The 17,933-nt window shown below is 42.4% G+C and overlaps 1 protein-coding gene across 1 annotated transcript in view; it reads left to right on the top strand.

Annotated features, from left to right (window-relative positions):
* LOC124622368 overlaps window positions 1–17,933 on the top strand; it is a 49,560-nt gene that overhangs the window by 15,579 nt on the left and 16,048 nt on the right. The window contains exons 2-3 of the mRNA XM_047148046.1: window positions 2,193–2,303; window positions 11,001–11,137. Of these exons, the coding sequence (XP_047004002.1) occupies window positions 2,193–2,303; window positions 11,001–11,137 (248 nt within the window). The remainder of the gene's footprint in view (window positions 1–2,192; window positions 2,304–11,000; window positions 11,138–17,933) is intronic.

The raw sequence follows: 17,933 nt of genomic DNA, 5'->3' as shown, positions 1-17,933 counted from the left end.
GCACTGCAGAATGGTAGCCACGCGATGTGTTGGTCCTCTTGATCTGTTCGAACAGCATCCTTCCTAGGTTTATTCGCCAGAGTAGATCTGATATCACGATTAGAATATCCATTTTTTCTTAATACCGTCGTCAGATGGTTAGTATCAGAGCCGATATGATTCTTGTCCGAAATAGTCCTTGCTCTGTGTACCAAGATATTCGCATAGCTCTCTTCTGAGCTGGGTGGTGAAAACTACGCGCGTTTAGATATAAATCTGTATGCGTCGGTTTTCTGTACACAGAATGTCCGAGACGCCCATCTGATTTTCGCACCACCAGCACATCTAAGAAGGATAACTTCCCATCCTTCTCCACCTCTACTGTAAATCTTATGTTCTGGTGTATACCATTCAAATGATCAACAAACTGTTGCAGTGCCTCATTTCCATGTGGCCAGATTAAAAACGTATCGTCAACATACCTGAAGAAACAGGATGGACGTAAAGGAGCACTGTTCAACGCTCTTTCTTCGAAATACTCGGTGAAAAAGTTAGCTCTGGCTGGTGACAGTGGCGAACCCATGGCTGTTCCGTCAGTCATTTCATAAAGAGGTGGTCGTCAAAGTGTGTCGAAAGCTTGGGATTTTATCCAAATTTGACGCGGCAAGTAAACCGAGAACTTTTTATGCAAGGACTCCGTCGCGAAAGACTTCGTAGTCACGCATGATATATGTTAAGTATGTGAAATACGAGTATATTTGACATATTTGGCATGAGGGTGTGAGGGCAAAGCCATGGGTAAAAATCTCATGCGAAACACCTTGAACGATTTCAGTAGAATTTGGTACACGTAGTAGTTAGGATCTGGAAAGAAATACTTTATGGGGAAAAACTACCAGCCTCCTGTTGAGGTGAGAGAAGGGAGGACGTGGAGATGGACCGACAGGGGGAAGGAGGAGATAGGTATGGTTAGGACGAGGAGGAGATGGACAAAGAGAGGGGAGAGGAGGAGTTGGATAGAGAAAGAAAAGATGAGGAAATAGAAAGGGGGGAGGAAGAGATAGGCAGAGAGAAGGAAAGGATGAGATTAACAGACCGAGGAGGAGGAACAAATGGACAGAGAAAGGAGAGGAAATGGACATGGAGAGGGGAGAGAAGAAGGCAGATATAGAAAGAAAGAGTGAGTAGATGGAGAGCGGAAGGAGGTTGGCACAAAGAGGAGAGGAGAAGATTGACAAAGAGATGGTGAGGGGGAGTTGGAATTAGAGAAGGGAGGAGGCTAGTGACAGAGGGGTGGAGGAGGAGGAGATTAGTGTTTAACGTCCCGTCGACAACGAGGTCATTAGAGACGGAGCGCAAGCTCGGGTGAGGGAAGGATGGGGAAGGAAATCGGCCGTGCCCTTTCGAAGGAACCATCCCGGCATTTCCCTGAAGCGATTTAGGGAAATCACGGAAAACCTAAATCAGGATGGCCGGAGACGGGATTGAACCGTCGTCCTCCCGAATGCGAGTCCAGTGTTGACAGAGGGGGAAGGAGCAGATGGACAGAGGGGGAGGAGCAGATTGACAGAGAGGGAGGAGGTGATGGACAGAGAGAGGGGCAGATGGATATGGACAGAGTGGAGAGGGGTGGAGGAGATGGACACAGAGAGGCAATGCTGAAGATGAAGGTGAAGGAGGAGATAGAGAGGGGTAAAGAGGAAATGAACTGATAAATGATTGAAATAACGCCAGGTACTCAGCTAGTTTTCTTTGATAAATGTGTCAATAATTCATTTTCTTCAAGATACTGTCCGAATAAGATATTTGTCCAATAACCTTACAGCGAATCGACGTCAGTGATATCGGTCAGCGGATTACTGTTAGGTCCTTTCCTGAGTACTGGTGAGACCGGTGCTGCTTTCCACTCTTTAAGTGCGTACATTTTGTCGAGTAGATGTCGAAGGAATCCACTGTAACTCCATACCACTGTAGATGTTACAGCAACACGACTTGAAATCGGAAAAAAGTGAGAGACATTTCAGTAGTTACTAGTGAAGGCATAGCAATGGCCCGGGAGTATAACTGCAGTAAAGCTTCGTATGGAGCTTAGTCTCCCTTAAAACTAATGATTTTAGAGGTCTTTTAAGCAAAGAAGGCTGTGACATTAAAGTCGCTGTGAGCTTGCTGCACGACTGCATTTGTGTAACAAAAAATCCTGAACTTGGCTGCAGATGTTCCTGGGAGTGCTGCTGCTGCTGCCCCTGCTGGCTGAGGGTTCGTTCCTCAACGACCTCTTCTGCAACCTGCCTGATGCCTCCACTGAGAGCCTCAACATCACCACGGTAAGCTCTGGAGAAAGTGTAACGGAGTAAGATGGATGCTCTCAGTAAAGTGAACTGTTTTTATCCTGTCTTCCGACCTATAGACAGTGGTTTGAGTCATAAACGTGACAAACGAACTACCAAAGCAAACCAACAGATTCAGCCTCAGACAGGAATGCAAACAGAGCTAAAGAAAATTCCAGACGCCTAGTTATTATGTGCTGGATGCATACCATTGAACAAAATTGTCTATTGGAAAAATGTTATGGGATTTGTTACTTGTAATATAATATTATCTCACATGATGATGCTTTGATCCATAAAACTGATCTAAGCACCACTGTGTATGGAATGCACAAATATACCTCGAACTTATGGACTTACACAAAATAATGAAACATTGTAAGTCGTGGGTGTAGTATTGTTAGATACATGTCATGGATTTCGGAATTAGTCAACATCGTTATGCTAGAACCGGCGTTTGTAGACTGAAAGAGCCGTGTCATATATTATTTAGATGGTTGTTCCACATGTGGTCTACTGTAGGGTTAGAACTGCCTCAGTGCCAGGTTTGAACCTCGCCACTCTGCTTAAATTTTGAATAAAAATCACCAGCAACGGCAGCCTATGTCTTCCGGAATACGAAGTCACCCTTGTTCTGCCAACGGCCTTGTCAAAGAGGACGAAGGAACCGAAAGAGGTTCACAGCACTCTCTTGCTGTTGGGGTGGGAAGCTGTCCCTAAAGGCAGAAGAGTCAGCAATGATCAACGGCATGAAGATGCAGATTGCAATGGAAACCACTGCATTAAACACAGATAATGTGTATCCACATGTCACATGACCGTTAATTGGAAAAAATGTGTCATGATAATCTCTTCATAGGCAAAAGACGCCGGACTAGTCCCGTATTCGGAACGCCTGGAGGGGCTGCAGTAGGGCAGGTGACCATGAGGAAAAGGCCGAATAACCAACGATAGGGTAACATTCTACGAACCGTGGCGTGGAAAGTCAGAAGTATGAAAGTGGTAGAGAAGTAGGGAAGTTAAAAAATCTGAAAACTGCAGAGGCTTAATCTAGATAGGGGGGAGGGGGGCGGGGGGCACTGAAGCGAAATGGAAAGAAGACAAAGATTTCTGGATATATGAACATAGGATAATACCAACAGCAGCAGAAAATCATATAACGAGAGTAAGATTCATTATGAATAGGAAGAAAGGGGAGAAAGTGGGTTACTGTGAACAGTTCAGTGGTCGTGTTGTACTCATCAGAATCGACGGTAAACGAACAGCGACAGCAACAGTTCAGGTGTACATACCAACGTCGCAAGCAGAGGATGAACCGACAGAGAAAGGATATGAGGGTAGTGAACGGGCATTTCATTACGCAAATAGAGATGAAAATCTAGCAGTCATGGCGGAATGCAATGCAGTTGTATGGAAAGGAGAAGAAAAAAGAAGAATATGGGCTTGGCAGGAGGGACGATAGAGGATAACGACTAATTGTGTTACGCAATAAATACCAATGAGTAATAGCGAATACTCTGTTTAAGAATCACAAGAGGAAGACGCACACTTGGAAAAGGCTGGGAGATACGGAAACATTCTAGTAAGATTACATGATGGTCCGGCAGAGATTCAGAAATCAGATACTGGATTGTAAGGCTTACCAAGCAGCAGATATACACCCCAATAGCAATTTAATAATGATGAAGAGTAGGTTCTTTAGTTAGGGGACCAAATAGCGAGGTCATCAGTCCCATTGAATTAGGGAAGGATGGGGAAGGAAGTCGGCCTTGCCCTTTCAGAGGAACCATCAGGGCATTTGCCTAAAGCGATTTAGGGAAATCAAGGAAAACCTAAACCCGGTTGGCCGGACACGGGTTTGAATCGTCGTCCTCTCGAGTGTGAGTCCAGTGTGCTAACGACTGCGCCATCTAACTCGGTATGAAAAGTAGGCTGAAGTTTGAGGGTGGCGAGCACCAACCAGGAGTAAGTGAAACCAATTAGTAAGTTACAAAGAGAGATGGAAATCGGCGATTTCTAGTCGATAGTACTAGGAGTAAAAAATTAACTCCAGGAGTAAATTTTTCATTTGCTTCGGAAGTAAACTTATTTACTCCATTACTGGTGGAGAGCACCATTTAAGAGTACGCTACTGCGTTAGTAACATGAGGAGGAAATAGGGCCAAAATTTACTCCTACGCAGTAGTAGGAGTAAAGCAAGAGAGTTGGGTGCGATCTTTAAGTTCTGTGTTTTAAATGTCGAATTCTCTGTATTGACTGGACAACGAAGAATATATGGAGATGGAGGAAGAGGTGAACCATCCCAAGAACGAGAATAGTAATGAAGAGAAGAGACCCGTTTTTGACGTATAGCGGCAGTGATTTCAAAGAGGGGTTTGGGTTTCGTAAGGAATCTTTTCAGATGCTGCTCGGTTTGCTGGAGCCGTTACTGCAGCATAACACTGACAGGAACTGTGATTTGTCTCCTATGCTGCAACTTCTTTGTGAACTGCGAATCTTTCGCACAAATACTTATCAACTAGTAGCAGGGGATCTCATTAATATCCATTGTACTACAGCTGGAAAAGCTTTTAATAGTGCGATAAACAGTTTAATTGCCTTAAAGCCACTGTATGTGTCCATGCCACAGAGCCAAGAAAATATATCGAAGAACAAAAGGGAATTCTACCGAACTGGCGAATTCCCAGGTGTTATAGGAGCCGTAGATAGTGTACTTATACCCATACTTTGTTCTTCTGAAGCACAAGCAGAACTATACAGAAACTGCAAGCATTTTTTTCCTATCAATACAGAAATCATCTGTAGTGCCAATAAGAAGATTTTTAACGTGGTAGATCGTTGTCCGAGTTCCACGCATGATGCACGCATTTGGGACAATAGTAGAGTTGCTGCAGGATTGGAAAATGGACAATATGATGGGTTCCTTGTTGGAGATATTGGTATGCTCTCTCCAAACATCTTATGACGCCTGTGTTCCGAGCCCAAACAGGAGCCGAACGGCGCTGCAATAGAGCCCATATTGCTACCAGATGTGTAATAGAGCGAGCGTTCAGTGTTTGGAAGCAACGTTTCCAAATTATCACTAAACAATGCTATTTAAATCAAACAAGTGTGGGAATGTTATTGTGGCTGCTGCAGTTCTACACAGCTATGGAATAGAAGTTAGAGATGTGTTTCATCCTGATGCTGTGGAGGTGTATGACATCGAACAATATGCAATTCAGCCAGAAGCAAATGCTGCAGGCCCAGCTGTCAGAAGATCTATGATACATAATTACTGTATTTAAAATTGTACCTAGTTTGCTCGTAAAATTAGAAGTTAGTGTAAAGACTTTCCCTTCTTAAATGAATAAATAAGCCAACGTATTGTCACTACTGGAGAGAAAAGTGATTTATATTATTTATGTGTAATTTTATAGTTATACTGTTTTTTTTTGTTTTTATTTTTTGCTAGGGGATTAACATTCTCATTTTATTTCTTAACCGAGTATACAGAGTCATACAATGTTTCGATTATTTCTAGAAAACGGGCTTAGTTTATAATATTACAAATTCAGATAAATATTAGAATGTGGTATTAACAAAAATTAGTACCGCTCCTGAAATGATAAACACAAATATTATGCCTTACAAGAAACAAGAACATATTAACCATTTGAAATAGTTATCAAGGAAATAGAAGATGTTTCATGCATGTGAATATTTTCTAATTCATTCACAAAAACTTACATTCCTCGAGCTGATTGTATGAAGAACTGGGGTCTGAAGTTTGCTCCATTACTTTCTTGAACTTATTCATAATTTCCATTTTACGATTCTGCTCTTCTTCCATGATTGCTCTATGTGTTTCTATTTAATTTTATTCCTCTCGTACTAAACACATTTTTAAGGAATGAAGCTCGTCACCTTTTTTCAACAACTCTCGGCTCTTCACTTCAATCGCATGATCTCTCCCTCTGGGTGCATCTTCTGCTAAGCTCACACCAGAGAATGCAGGTGGACTTCTATCCACGACAATGGGATAAAGTTCGACCTTTAGCAGTTTCATTGCAGCCTTATGAGCAGTTATCGTCATCGAAGTTGCTTGAAAGTATCACATTATCTTCAGATGTGTCATTGTCGTTAAGTGCAGCTATCCCCTCGAAAACTTGAGGAATAATATCGACAACCATTTAGCTTATATCGTCAATCTTCGTCTCACCTACTCCACCGTCAGTTTAAAATTGTTCTCATTATATTTAGCTTTCATTTTTTGCTTTCGCTTTCATGTCATTCCAAATTACTTTAAGCTGCTCTTGTGATATTTGCGTAAGAGATTCTGCGTTGTACTCAACGTGTATTTTTCTACAGGAATCCTGTTTCCTTTTCGACATGTTGATGTCGTGATTTCTAGATTCAATAGTATTTATGTTCTTTTGCATTATTTCAGCAAATCGCTCTCTTTTATTTTCTGGTATGTTTTTGGACGTTTCCTGGCTATCTCCATGTTTCTGCCAGCTCGTATCCAAAACTGGCACTTAAATTAATACTTGTCACCAAACAACAATGGACGTTGGTAGCTGTAGATGGCGGGGTTAATAATAAATTCACCCATTAATAGCACGTTTCTTTTTCATAATACACAGATCTTACCATTAATTGGTACAATAGTATTTACGCTTTCCAATTTTAATAATTCAATTTAATAATCCTTTCTAGCTTCTAAAATTATAGCGATGAACATAAATTACGCAAAAGGTAATGCAATGATGTCTGTCGACAGTTAATATTTTCCGAGAGGAAACGTGAAGCACGTGCCAGCAGAGTGCAGAAATGGCTTACTTCCTTAGTAAAAAGGCGCTTCTATTTTAGTTACAACTAAAGAAGTAAATAGAAATTTACCTCTTCAACAGCTACTAAAAGAGTATATTACTAAAGAAGTAATTTGCTAAAGTAGTCCAGACTAAATAAGTAAGAGTTACTACGAGAGTAATTTACACTAGGTTGATGCCTTCTACCCTAAGAGTTAGCCAGGAAGAATCAATGCTCAAGAAAGTGGGTTACGGAAGACGGAAGTGAATATACACACTTGAAGTTCTCTGAGGGTATACATACTGCCATGATGAATATAGCACAGTAGGCAGTTAAGCTGAAGGGGACTGGATATCTCTAAAAAGGGCAGTCACATAATCTGGAAAGAAAACCGCAAGTACAAGGAAGGTAACTGCGAAGAAATTATGGGCAACAGAATAAATACTTCAGTTGATCGACGAAAGAAGGAAGTGCAAAAATGTTCAGGGAAATTCAAGAATACAGAAATACAAGTCACTTAGAAACGAAATAAATAGGAACTTCACGGAAGCTAAGGCTACAAGGATACATGAAAATGTAAAGAAACGATTGTTGGAAGGACGGACTCAGCCAGCATATAGAAAAGTAAAAAAAAAAAAAAAAAAAAAAAAAAAAAAAAACCTTCGGTGAAATTAAAAGCAGCGGCGGTAACAGTAAGAGTGTAATGGGAGTCCCGTTGCTAAATGCAGAGGAGAGAGCAGACAGGTAGAAAGAATATACTGAAGGCCTCTAAGATGGCAAAGATTTGTCTGATGACGCGACAGAAGAGAAAACAGTAGTCAACGGGGAAGAGATAGCGGATCCAGTATTACAATCAGAATTGAAAAGAGGTTTGAATAGATAATATTTCATAGTAATTTCTAAAGTCCTTGGGCGAAATAGCAATAAAATGACTATTCACGCTCCTGTGTAGAATGGATGAGACCTTCGATATACCCAGACTTTCGGCAAAACATCACCCACACAATTCTCAAGATGGCAAGCGCCGACAAGTGCGAGATTTACAGCACAATCATCTTAACAGCTCATGCATCCAACTTACTGACAAGAATAAAATACAGAAGACTGGAAAAGAAAATTGGTTTTACGAAAGGGAAAGGCACAAGAGAGGCAGTTCTGACGTTGCAGTTGATAATGGAAATACACACATCAAAAAAGTTTTGCATGACCCCGGTTCCCAGAACTCCTGAAGATAGACGTTGACTGTGGATACTGCATCACAAACACAGTCCCTCTGACTGTTCAGAGATGTCACTAAACCCGCCCAAAGATGTAAACAACCATGTATGAGCAGCACCTATTAGACGGAAGGGATCCGACAGCAGATCCGTTCCAGTCATTCCACCATTAAGGAGGTACACGGCTCTTGTTGTCTGTAGTTCAACCATGCCTAGATTGTCAATACCGCGGTTCGATCGGGTCCGCATTGTTACTTTGTGCCAGGAAGGGCTCTCAACAAGGGAGGTGTCCAGGCGTCTCGTAGTGAACCAAAGCGATGTTGCTCGGACATGGAGGAGATACAGAGAGACAGGAACTATCGATGACATGCCTCACCCAGGACGTCCAAGGGCTACTACAGCAGTGGATGACTGCTACCTACGGATTATGGCTCGGAGGAACCCTGACAGCAACGCCACCATGTTGAATAATGCTTCTCGTGCGGCCACAGTACGACGTGTTACCACTCAAACTGTGCGCAATAGGCTGCATTATGTGCAACTTCACTCCCGATGTCAATGGCGAGGTCCATCTTTGCAAGCACGACACCATGCATTGCGGCACAGATGGGCCCAACAGCATGCTGAATGGACCCTTCAGGATTAGCATGACATTCTGTTCATCGATAAGTGTCACATATGCCTTCAACCAGACAATCATGGGAGACGTGTTTGGAGGCAACCATGCCAGGGTGAACACCTTAGACACACTGTCCAGCGAGTGCAGCAAGGTGGAGGATCCCTGCTGTTTTGGGATGGCATTATGTGGGGCCGACGTACGCCGTTGATGGTCATAAAAGACGTAGTAACGGCTGTACGATACGTAAATACCATCCTCCGACCGATAGAGTAACCATATCGGCAGTATATTGGCGAGGCATTCGTCTTCATCGACGACAATTCGAGCCCCCTTTGTGCACATCTTGTGAATAACTTCCTTCAGGAAAACGACATCGCTCGACTAGAGAGGCCAGCGTGTTCTTCAGAGCTGAACCCTATCGAACATGCCTGGGATAAATTAAAAAGGGTTGTTTATGGATGACGTGACCCACCAACCACTCTGAGAGATATACGAAGAATGGCCGTTGAGGAATGGGACAACCTGGACCAACAATGCCTCGATGAACATTTGGATTGAATGCCACGACGAATACAAGCATGCATCAATGCAAGAGACGTGGTATTGGGTGTTAGAGGTACCGGTGTGTACAGGAATCTGGGCCACCACCTCAGAAGGTCTCGCTGTATGGTGGTACAACATGCAATGTGTGGTTGTCATGAGCAATAAAAGTGCGGAAATGATGTTTATGTTGATCTCCATTCCAATTTTCTGTACAAGATCCAGAACTCTTGGAACCGAGGTGATGCAAAACTTTTTTGATGTGTGTAAGACTGAAGAAAAATCAAGACACGTTCAATGGATCTGTCGACCAGGCAGAAGCGTTCGAGAATGGTAAAATGTTGCAAGACGTTTGAAATTATGAGAAACATAAAGATAAGCTGTAGGGAAAGACAATTTGTACAAGAAACAAGATTGAACATTAAGACTGGAAGACCAAGAACGAAGTGCTCGGATAGAGAAGGTTGTATGGGACGGGAAGGAGTCTAGTCTTTTCCCCTAATGTTCAATTTGTGCACTGAAGTAGCAATTAGGGAAGCAAGAGTGGTATTAATGTTCAGGGTGAAAGGATATCGATGATAAGATTCGCTGATGACATTGCCATACTCAGTGAAAGTGAAGAAGAATTACGGGATGTGTTGAATGGAATGAACAGTCTAGTGAGCACAAAATATGGATTGAGAGTAAATCGAAGAGGACGAAAGCAATGAGAAGCGACATAAATGAGAACAGCGAGAAACTTAACATCAAAATTTGGAAATCACGAAGTTGGGGAATTCTGGTACCTAGGCAACAAACTAACCCATGACGGCCGGAGCAAGGTGGACGTAAAAAGGAAACTAGCTGTGCCAAAAGAGTATTCCTGTCCAAGAGAAGTCTACAAGTATCAAACATAGATCTTAAACTGAGGAAGAAGTTTCTGAGAACGTACGTTTGGAGCACAGAACTGTGTGATAGGGAGACATGGGCTGTGGGAAATCCGGAACAGAAGAGAACCCAAGCCTTTGAGATATGGTCCTAGAGAAGAATGTCGAAAATTAGGTGGACTGATAAGGTAAGGAATGAGGAGGCTCTGCGTAGAATCGGTGGGGAAGGTAACATATGAAGGAAGGAACAGGATGACAGTACATCTGTTATGACATCAGAGTATAACTTCCATGTTACTAAACGGAGCTGTAGAGGGCAAAACTGTAGAGGCAGATAGAAACTGGAATAAACCCAGCGAGTAATCGAGTATGTGGGCTGCAGTTGCTACGCGTGGTGAAAAGTTTGGCGCGGAAATTGGATTCGTGGCGTGCCGCATTAGACCAGTCAGAAGAATGATGACTCAAGAACTGTTATTTAGGTGTAATATACGGCATGCAACGACTACAAGCTAAAGATCCACAAATAGCAAATTACTTCACATACGAGTACTTCTAATAAATTAATCGTCGTATATTGATACATGTTATATTAAATTATATTCGCTTTCCTACGAACGTCATTACTTGAATGACAACCGGGGAGTTTTTCGCTCGTTTGCAGGCGGAGAAGACGTGGTACGCGCAGTACCAGTACAACATCCCCGGTGCGTCGCTGCTCGGATGCCTCACTGTGGTACAGTCTCCGGGAGACAGCAGCGACGAGATGAACATCAATGGCACCTTCAGCAGCCTGCCTCTGTAAGTATCCGCTTTCTGGTGTTCCACAGCAGTCGTGTCATTTTACGCTTCCGCCATCGCTCTATTCAGAGCAGTTACCCTTTAACGTAACATACTTAGGCAGACAGCTGTACGCCCGGAAATCATTAATGTCAATCACTTTTTGTCCAACACTCTGTTTACCCCGCTACATATCGCTGCCTCCTGCACGATCTTTATTTTTGTGTTCTCCTCGTGTCTGGAAATTGAGAAGAGTCTGGAATAGGCTGACGTATCCAGCAAGACGACGATATATTATGATGTTAAAGCATTTCGTGAGGTGGTGACGATTAGAATTTACCAGAGATGTTTTTTAGTTGTTTATGTTTTTGCCAACTTCCCCTTCTCTCCACGCCCCCTATTTGTCCACCTGATCACCTCCTGGTTCCTTCACCTCCCCCTCCCCATTTTTCTCTATTTCTGTCTCCAACGCCTCCCTCCCCCTCCCCTCCTGGTGTATTGCATTGTTTTTTATTTGCATTACCTCACAGTTTACTTAATTTCACTTTACCACAATAACTCGTTCTTAACTTATTAAATGCTACCATTTTGTCAATTTTGCACATGTACACTTGACAGCAAAAAAAGTGGGTCACTGCCGATAACAACATAACATAGCTGTGTTGCAGGTCCTCTAAACACCAAAACCCTGTGGGGTACAGTCGTATGACTACACACAATGGGTACCACAAGAGACTACTAGTGACCAAAGGTCTTTATGGTAGTCAGTCTAAGCGTCAACTAATATCGTCATACAAAATATTTTAGAAAACACGTTCTTAGCAATGAGACACCCCATAACACTCATAAACTAACCTTAATTACAACATGTGACATTCCAAAAGTTCTGAGAAAACGGATTATTTTACGTATATCGTACAGTAATCCTTACACAAAATTAAGTACTTGAGACAATATATAGAGTTACAAAGCTGTACGGCATATGGAAAAAAGTATTTCCCTCTCGAAAATGTTTTCCATCCACGTGCTGAACGTCGCTCAACGGCGAGTGGCTCTGGAAACTGGATATTGGACGAACCAGTAAAAAAACGCGATTAATGGCAACAAGCACTCAACGGAAATCTCGACATTAACAGCGAATCACCAGTAATATCATTGTTCTCGTAACACATGAACAGATACGTGTACACAAATTTGAATTATAAATGACACGACCAACGTCGTCGTTCTGGACCTGGATTCAAACCCAGCACCTATAGCCATTGCTAACTAAGCTAAGTTTTTTTTGTGCCTTATTGAGACCCGATCACTAGGCATAAAGAGTCGTGAAGTATAGACGTTTGCACCAGTATCAGTTATCAATTCAGATCCTGAAAATAAATGACGAAAATGTTTGTATTAAAAAAAATGGTTCTAATGGCTCTGAGCACTATGGGACTTAACATCTGTGGTCATCAGTCCCCTAGAACGTAGAACTACTGAAACCTAACTAACCTAAGGACATCACACACATCCATGCCCGAGGCAGGATTCGAACCTGCGACCGTAGCAGTCTCGCGGTTCCGGACTGAGCGCCTAGAACCGCGAGACCACCGCGGCCGGCTGTTTGTACTAAACTGGGAAACCTGTCATAACAGTTAACTTCCTGGGAACTACCCCTATGGTGTCATTCACAAGGAACAAGGTATGCTCATGTTTAAAATTTAAATGCCATCATGTAAAGCTTGTGACAGGGATGCGAACCCAGCACCTAATCGGATTGTTAACGAAGTACGTAAAATCAGAAGTTCAATATCAAATGTTTTCACCAATAGCGAGATGTTGGAACCTTAAATGACGATAGAATTGTTTTTGCCTGACTTGGATTCGAACCCAGCATCTAGCACCGTCGTTTTCTAGCCAGGAACAGACGATAAATACGTATTGTTGATTCACCAGTAGCGAGATGTGCGCATGTTTAGCTAGACATCAGGCAACGAAAAGTTCTGTGCTGAATGGAATTCAAACACGTGGACATGAAGACACTTTAACTATCAAATTCTTTTCCAATAATAGCTAGAAGTGGCATGTTTGTACTTTCAATGATGTGATGCAAAATACTCTGCTGGCTAGAAGTTGAATCCACAACATATCGTCGTTGGTTATCACAACGAACACAACGTCAAACCTAAATCCGTTTTCGGCAGTAGGATGGAGAGGAATGTTTGAACTTGAAAAGATGTAAGGAAACGCTTGATCTTGTAACGTTGTGATAAAGAGCTCATCATGTGGCTGTGAGTTGAAACGAACACGTTACAGGTGACAACGCACGAGAGAGACGTAGAAAATGCAACTTTTTTTTCACCAGTAGTTCAGAGTACACATGCTAGGGCTTGAAATGAAATAATGAATATTTTGTGCTGATCAGGATTCGAAACCAAATAGGTGCCTTTCAAAGAGGCCTAGAAGAGTTTGCCATCTTGGAGAACACAGTGAAATCGAATTCGAAACCCAGTCCAGCACCACAATTTTCAACGTCTCAGTTTCAAATAAAGTAAGAGCCTTGTGAACTTATATGGCCATTGATTCATTAAATGAAATACGTTTTCTAGTTTACGACGGCTTGCTGGTGACAGAGTCTCTGCCTTCCGGGGTTTCTCCATCTGCCACAGCTCAAACGAATGCCGCTCTGCCCCAGTCGGCAGCGAAGGGAAGTTATCTTTACTGCGGATATTGAACTACGGAGCTTACTGGCGTTCTGCACTTGGCGTTACTAGGGGTGAAGGAGAGTTACTTGTGTGTGTTAAAAATCTACGCCTGACGTAAGATGTGAACCTACACGTTTTACACATCTGTACAAGATTAATCCACCAGACCACAGAACCCCCTGCCAAGCACATAATTATGAATTGCAGAGTATTCATTTACATGTTGATGCAGATGTCAAGGGATGGGTAACAGGAAGGAGGGCGGGATCTGGGAATGGATAGAAGTGCAGAAGTCCAAAATATAAGCGTGAATGCTTGCAAAGTATTGCTTACTTAGATGTGTGCCACAGTTCGTTTTATCTTAGGACCGAGAAATAAGAAAGGACTGTTCTCAGAACGAAGAATGGGTTATAGGGAAGGGGAGATCAAAGAATACGGTTTCATAGGTGTTGAGAGGAATGATAGAGAGTAAAGACAGCAGCAATTAAAAGAGAAAACGTAGCGTCAATGGACACCGCTAGATTTGTTTATAAAGTTTTGGGGGAATGGCATAGAAGGGCACTAGCGGCGATAGTGTCAGAGAGAGAGAGTGTGTGAGAGAGAACAGAGGAGATATTAACAACGAGTAAACATAATATGAAATCGTTTGCGTATTGTGTGGAGGACGGAGGGTATATTCATGGATGGAAGGGAAGAGAGAGACGTATTTGAAATAACAAGCTCTCCTGCGAAGGTACGCAGGAGAGCTTCTGTAAAGTTTGGAAGGTAGGAGACGAGATACTGGCAGAAGTAAAGCTGTGGGTACCGGCCCTCAGTCGTGCTTCGGTAGCTCAGTTGGTAGAGCACTTGCCCGCGAAAGGCAAAGGTCCCGAGTTCGAGTCTCGGTCGGGCACACAGTTTTAATCTGCCAAGAAGTTTCATTACTTAATACTGGTGAAGTTTTCAAAAAGGATATTGGTTCGTCTTACTTTTAGTTTACGATGTCTTTCGTTGTTAGGACACGTGGTCGGTGTAAGGTTGACGAGGATGAAGCTGTGTATGTATGGTGTAAGAGTCAGTGCATATGAAAACGTAAATTTTGGTGGAGATTTGGCTTGTATTATCAGGAATAAAGACACCTTTTCCCAAAAATAAAGATACCTTTTCCAATTGATGTTAAAAAAAAGCAGAGGAGCGATTCTTTTTGGTGTTGTAGCTCTCATAGGCACCCTATGCTGAACTTTGTGTGAGGCGGCCCTTCTTTCTCTGTGAGTCGTGCTTTGAACTACGTAGTCTTCTGCGTCGCGGAAGTGTACTTCGTGTGAGTGTTGGTCAATTACTAACCAATGACGACCAGCACGTTGTGCATGCTTTTAATATTACAGAATGAAATTCTATATTTTACTGACCCCTTCTGACCATATTTCAACGTACCTCCACTACAACATGTAACTCAGTAAGTTTGAATAATTTTTGTAATCGAAACGAATTATTTTTGTTACTGTGGTATTGGCTGTCAAACTGTTTACGCTGCCATTACTTTCCTTTTGAAGAAGACTTTTTATAAACGTTGAATCCATGTTCACGACGTTTAAATAAACCTTCCATTTTTCAACTGATTGGATGTATATTATTTCTTCACGAAGATGTTTCTTGATAACATTTGACGACTAAAACTTCTCACCACCTGGTACTGCAAAAGAAACACGACCTAATAATACTAAAAAAATTTAATCATAAAAGTTTTAACAGAACGAGGCAATGGAAAAGCGGATACAAAATGAATAAAATTTTAAAAAATGGGGTTCTTTTACTGTTACTGAATTATGTAAAAGAGGAGACAATTTTTAAGTAATCTGATATCACAGATTAGGATACTCTTCTTTCACTTTCTATTTCATAGCCGCGCGGGATTATCAGAGCGGTCTAATGCGCTGCAGTCATGGACTGTGCGGCTGGTCCCGGCGGAGGTTCGAGTCCTCCCTCGGGCTTGGGTGTGTGTGTGTTTGTCCTTAGGATAATTTAGGTTAAGTAGTGTGTAAGCTTAGGGACTGATGACCTTAGCAGCTAAGTCCCATAGGATTTCACACACATTTGAACATTTCTATTTCATACTAGTCTACATCTACACCTACACCTACATTTATACTCCGCATGCCACCCAACGGTGTGTGGCGGAGGGCACTTTACGTGCCACTATCATTACTTCCCTTTCCTGTTCCAGTCGCGTATGGTTCGCAGGAAGAACGACTGTCTGAAAGCCTCCGTACGCGCTCTAGTCTCTCTAATTTTACATTCGTGATCTCCTCGGGAGGTATAAGTAGGGGGAAGCAGTATATTCGATACCTCATCCAGAAACGCACCCTCTCGAAACCTGGCGAGCAATCTACACCGCGATGCAGAGCGCCTCTCTTGCAGAGTCTGCCACTTGAGTTTATTAAACATCCTCGTAACGCTATCACGGTTACCAAATAACCCTGTGACGAAACGCGCCCCTCTTCTTTGGATCTTCTCTATCACCTCCGTCAAACCGATCTGGTACGAATCCCACACTGATGAGCAATACTCAAGTATAGGTCGAACGAGTGTTTTGTAAGCCACCCTCCTTTGTTGATGGACTACATTTTCTAAGCACTCTCCCAATGAATCTCAACCTGGTACCCGCCTTACCAACAATTAATTTTATATGATCATTCCACTTCAAATTGTTCCGCACGCATACTCCCAGATATTTTACAGAAGTAACTGCTACCAGTGTTTGTTCCGCTATCATATAATCATACAATAAAGGATCCTTCTTTCTATGTATTCGCGATACATTACATTTGTCTATGTTAAGGGACAGTTGCCACTCCCTGCACCAAGTGCCTATCCGCTGTAGATCTTCCTGCATTTCGCTACAATTTTCTAATGCTGGAACTTCTCTGTATACTACAGCATCATCCGCGAAAAGCCGCATGGAACTTCCGACACTATCTACTAGGTCATTTATATATATTGTGAAAAGCAATGGTCCCATAACACTCCCCTGTGGCACGCCAGAGGTTACTTTAACGTCTGTAGACGTCTCTCCATTGATAACAACATGCTGTGTTCTGTTTGCTAAAAACTCTTCAATCCAGCCACACAGCTGGTCTGATATTCCGTAGGCTCTTACTTTGTTTATTTTTTCGTTTGTGCGAGGATTTAGAGAAAGAACTGCAGTGCGGTCTTCCTCTGTGAAACAGCTTTGGAAAAAGGTATTTAGTATTTCAGCTTTACGCGTGTCATCCTCTGTTTCAATGCCATCATCATCCCGGAGTGTCTGGATATGCTGTTTCGAGCCACTTACTGATTTAACGTAAGACCAGAACTTCCTAGGATTTTCTGTCAAGTCGGTACATAGAATTTTACTTTCGAATTCACTGAACGCTTCACGCATAGCCCTCCTTACGCTAACCTTGACATCGTTTAGCTTCTGTTTGTCTGAGAGGTTTTGGCTGCGTTTAAACTTGGAGTGAAGCTCTCTTTGCTTTCGCAGTAGTTTCCTAACTTTGTTGTTGTACCACGGTGGGTTTTTCCCGTCCCTCACAGTTTTACTCGGCACGTACCTGTCTAAAACGCATTTTACGATTGCCTTGAACTTTTTCCATAAACACTCAACATTGTCAGTGTCGGAACAGAAATTTTCGTTTTGATCTGTTAGGTAGTCTGAAATCTGCCTTCTATTATTCTTGCTAAACAGATAAACCTTCCTCTAACCTAAAAAACCGCCCAGCCCACGCCACACAACCCCTGCTACCCGTGTAGCCGCTTGTTGCGTGTAGTGGACTCCTGACCTATCCAGCAGCTTTGTGGATCCTACGTCAAATAGACGGCGTGCTGTTTCCCCGTCTATGTGGTAGGTTAGGTACTCGAAATGTAGTCTTCCTTTCAAACTCGGTTTCAGATTTTAATACAAATTACAGGTTTGTTCGACCTTGTCCCCTTCATTGTATTTATTCATCCTTATTCTGGCACCTAGCCGTTTAGTTACATTTCTCTATGGTATGTAATATCATTCTATCTTGGGCATGCATTAGTTCAAAAAATGTTCAAATGTGTGTGAAATCTTATGGGACTTAACTGCTAAGGTCATCAGTCCCTAAGCTTACACACTACTTAACCTAAAT

This window comes from Schistocerca americana, chromosome 7, assembly GCF_021461395.2.
Source record: "Schistocerca americana isolate TAMUIC-IGC-003095 chromosome 7, iqSchAmer2.1, whole genome shotgun sequence".
Taxonomy (NCBI): Eukaryota; Metazoa; Arthropoda; class Insecta; order Orthoptera; family Acrididae; genus Schistocerca; species Schistocerca americana.
The sequence above is the reverse complement of the archived record's forward strand: the minus strand, read 5'-3'. Positions and strand labels throughout refer to the sequence as shown.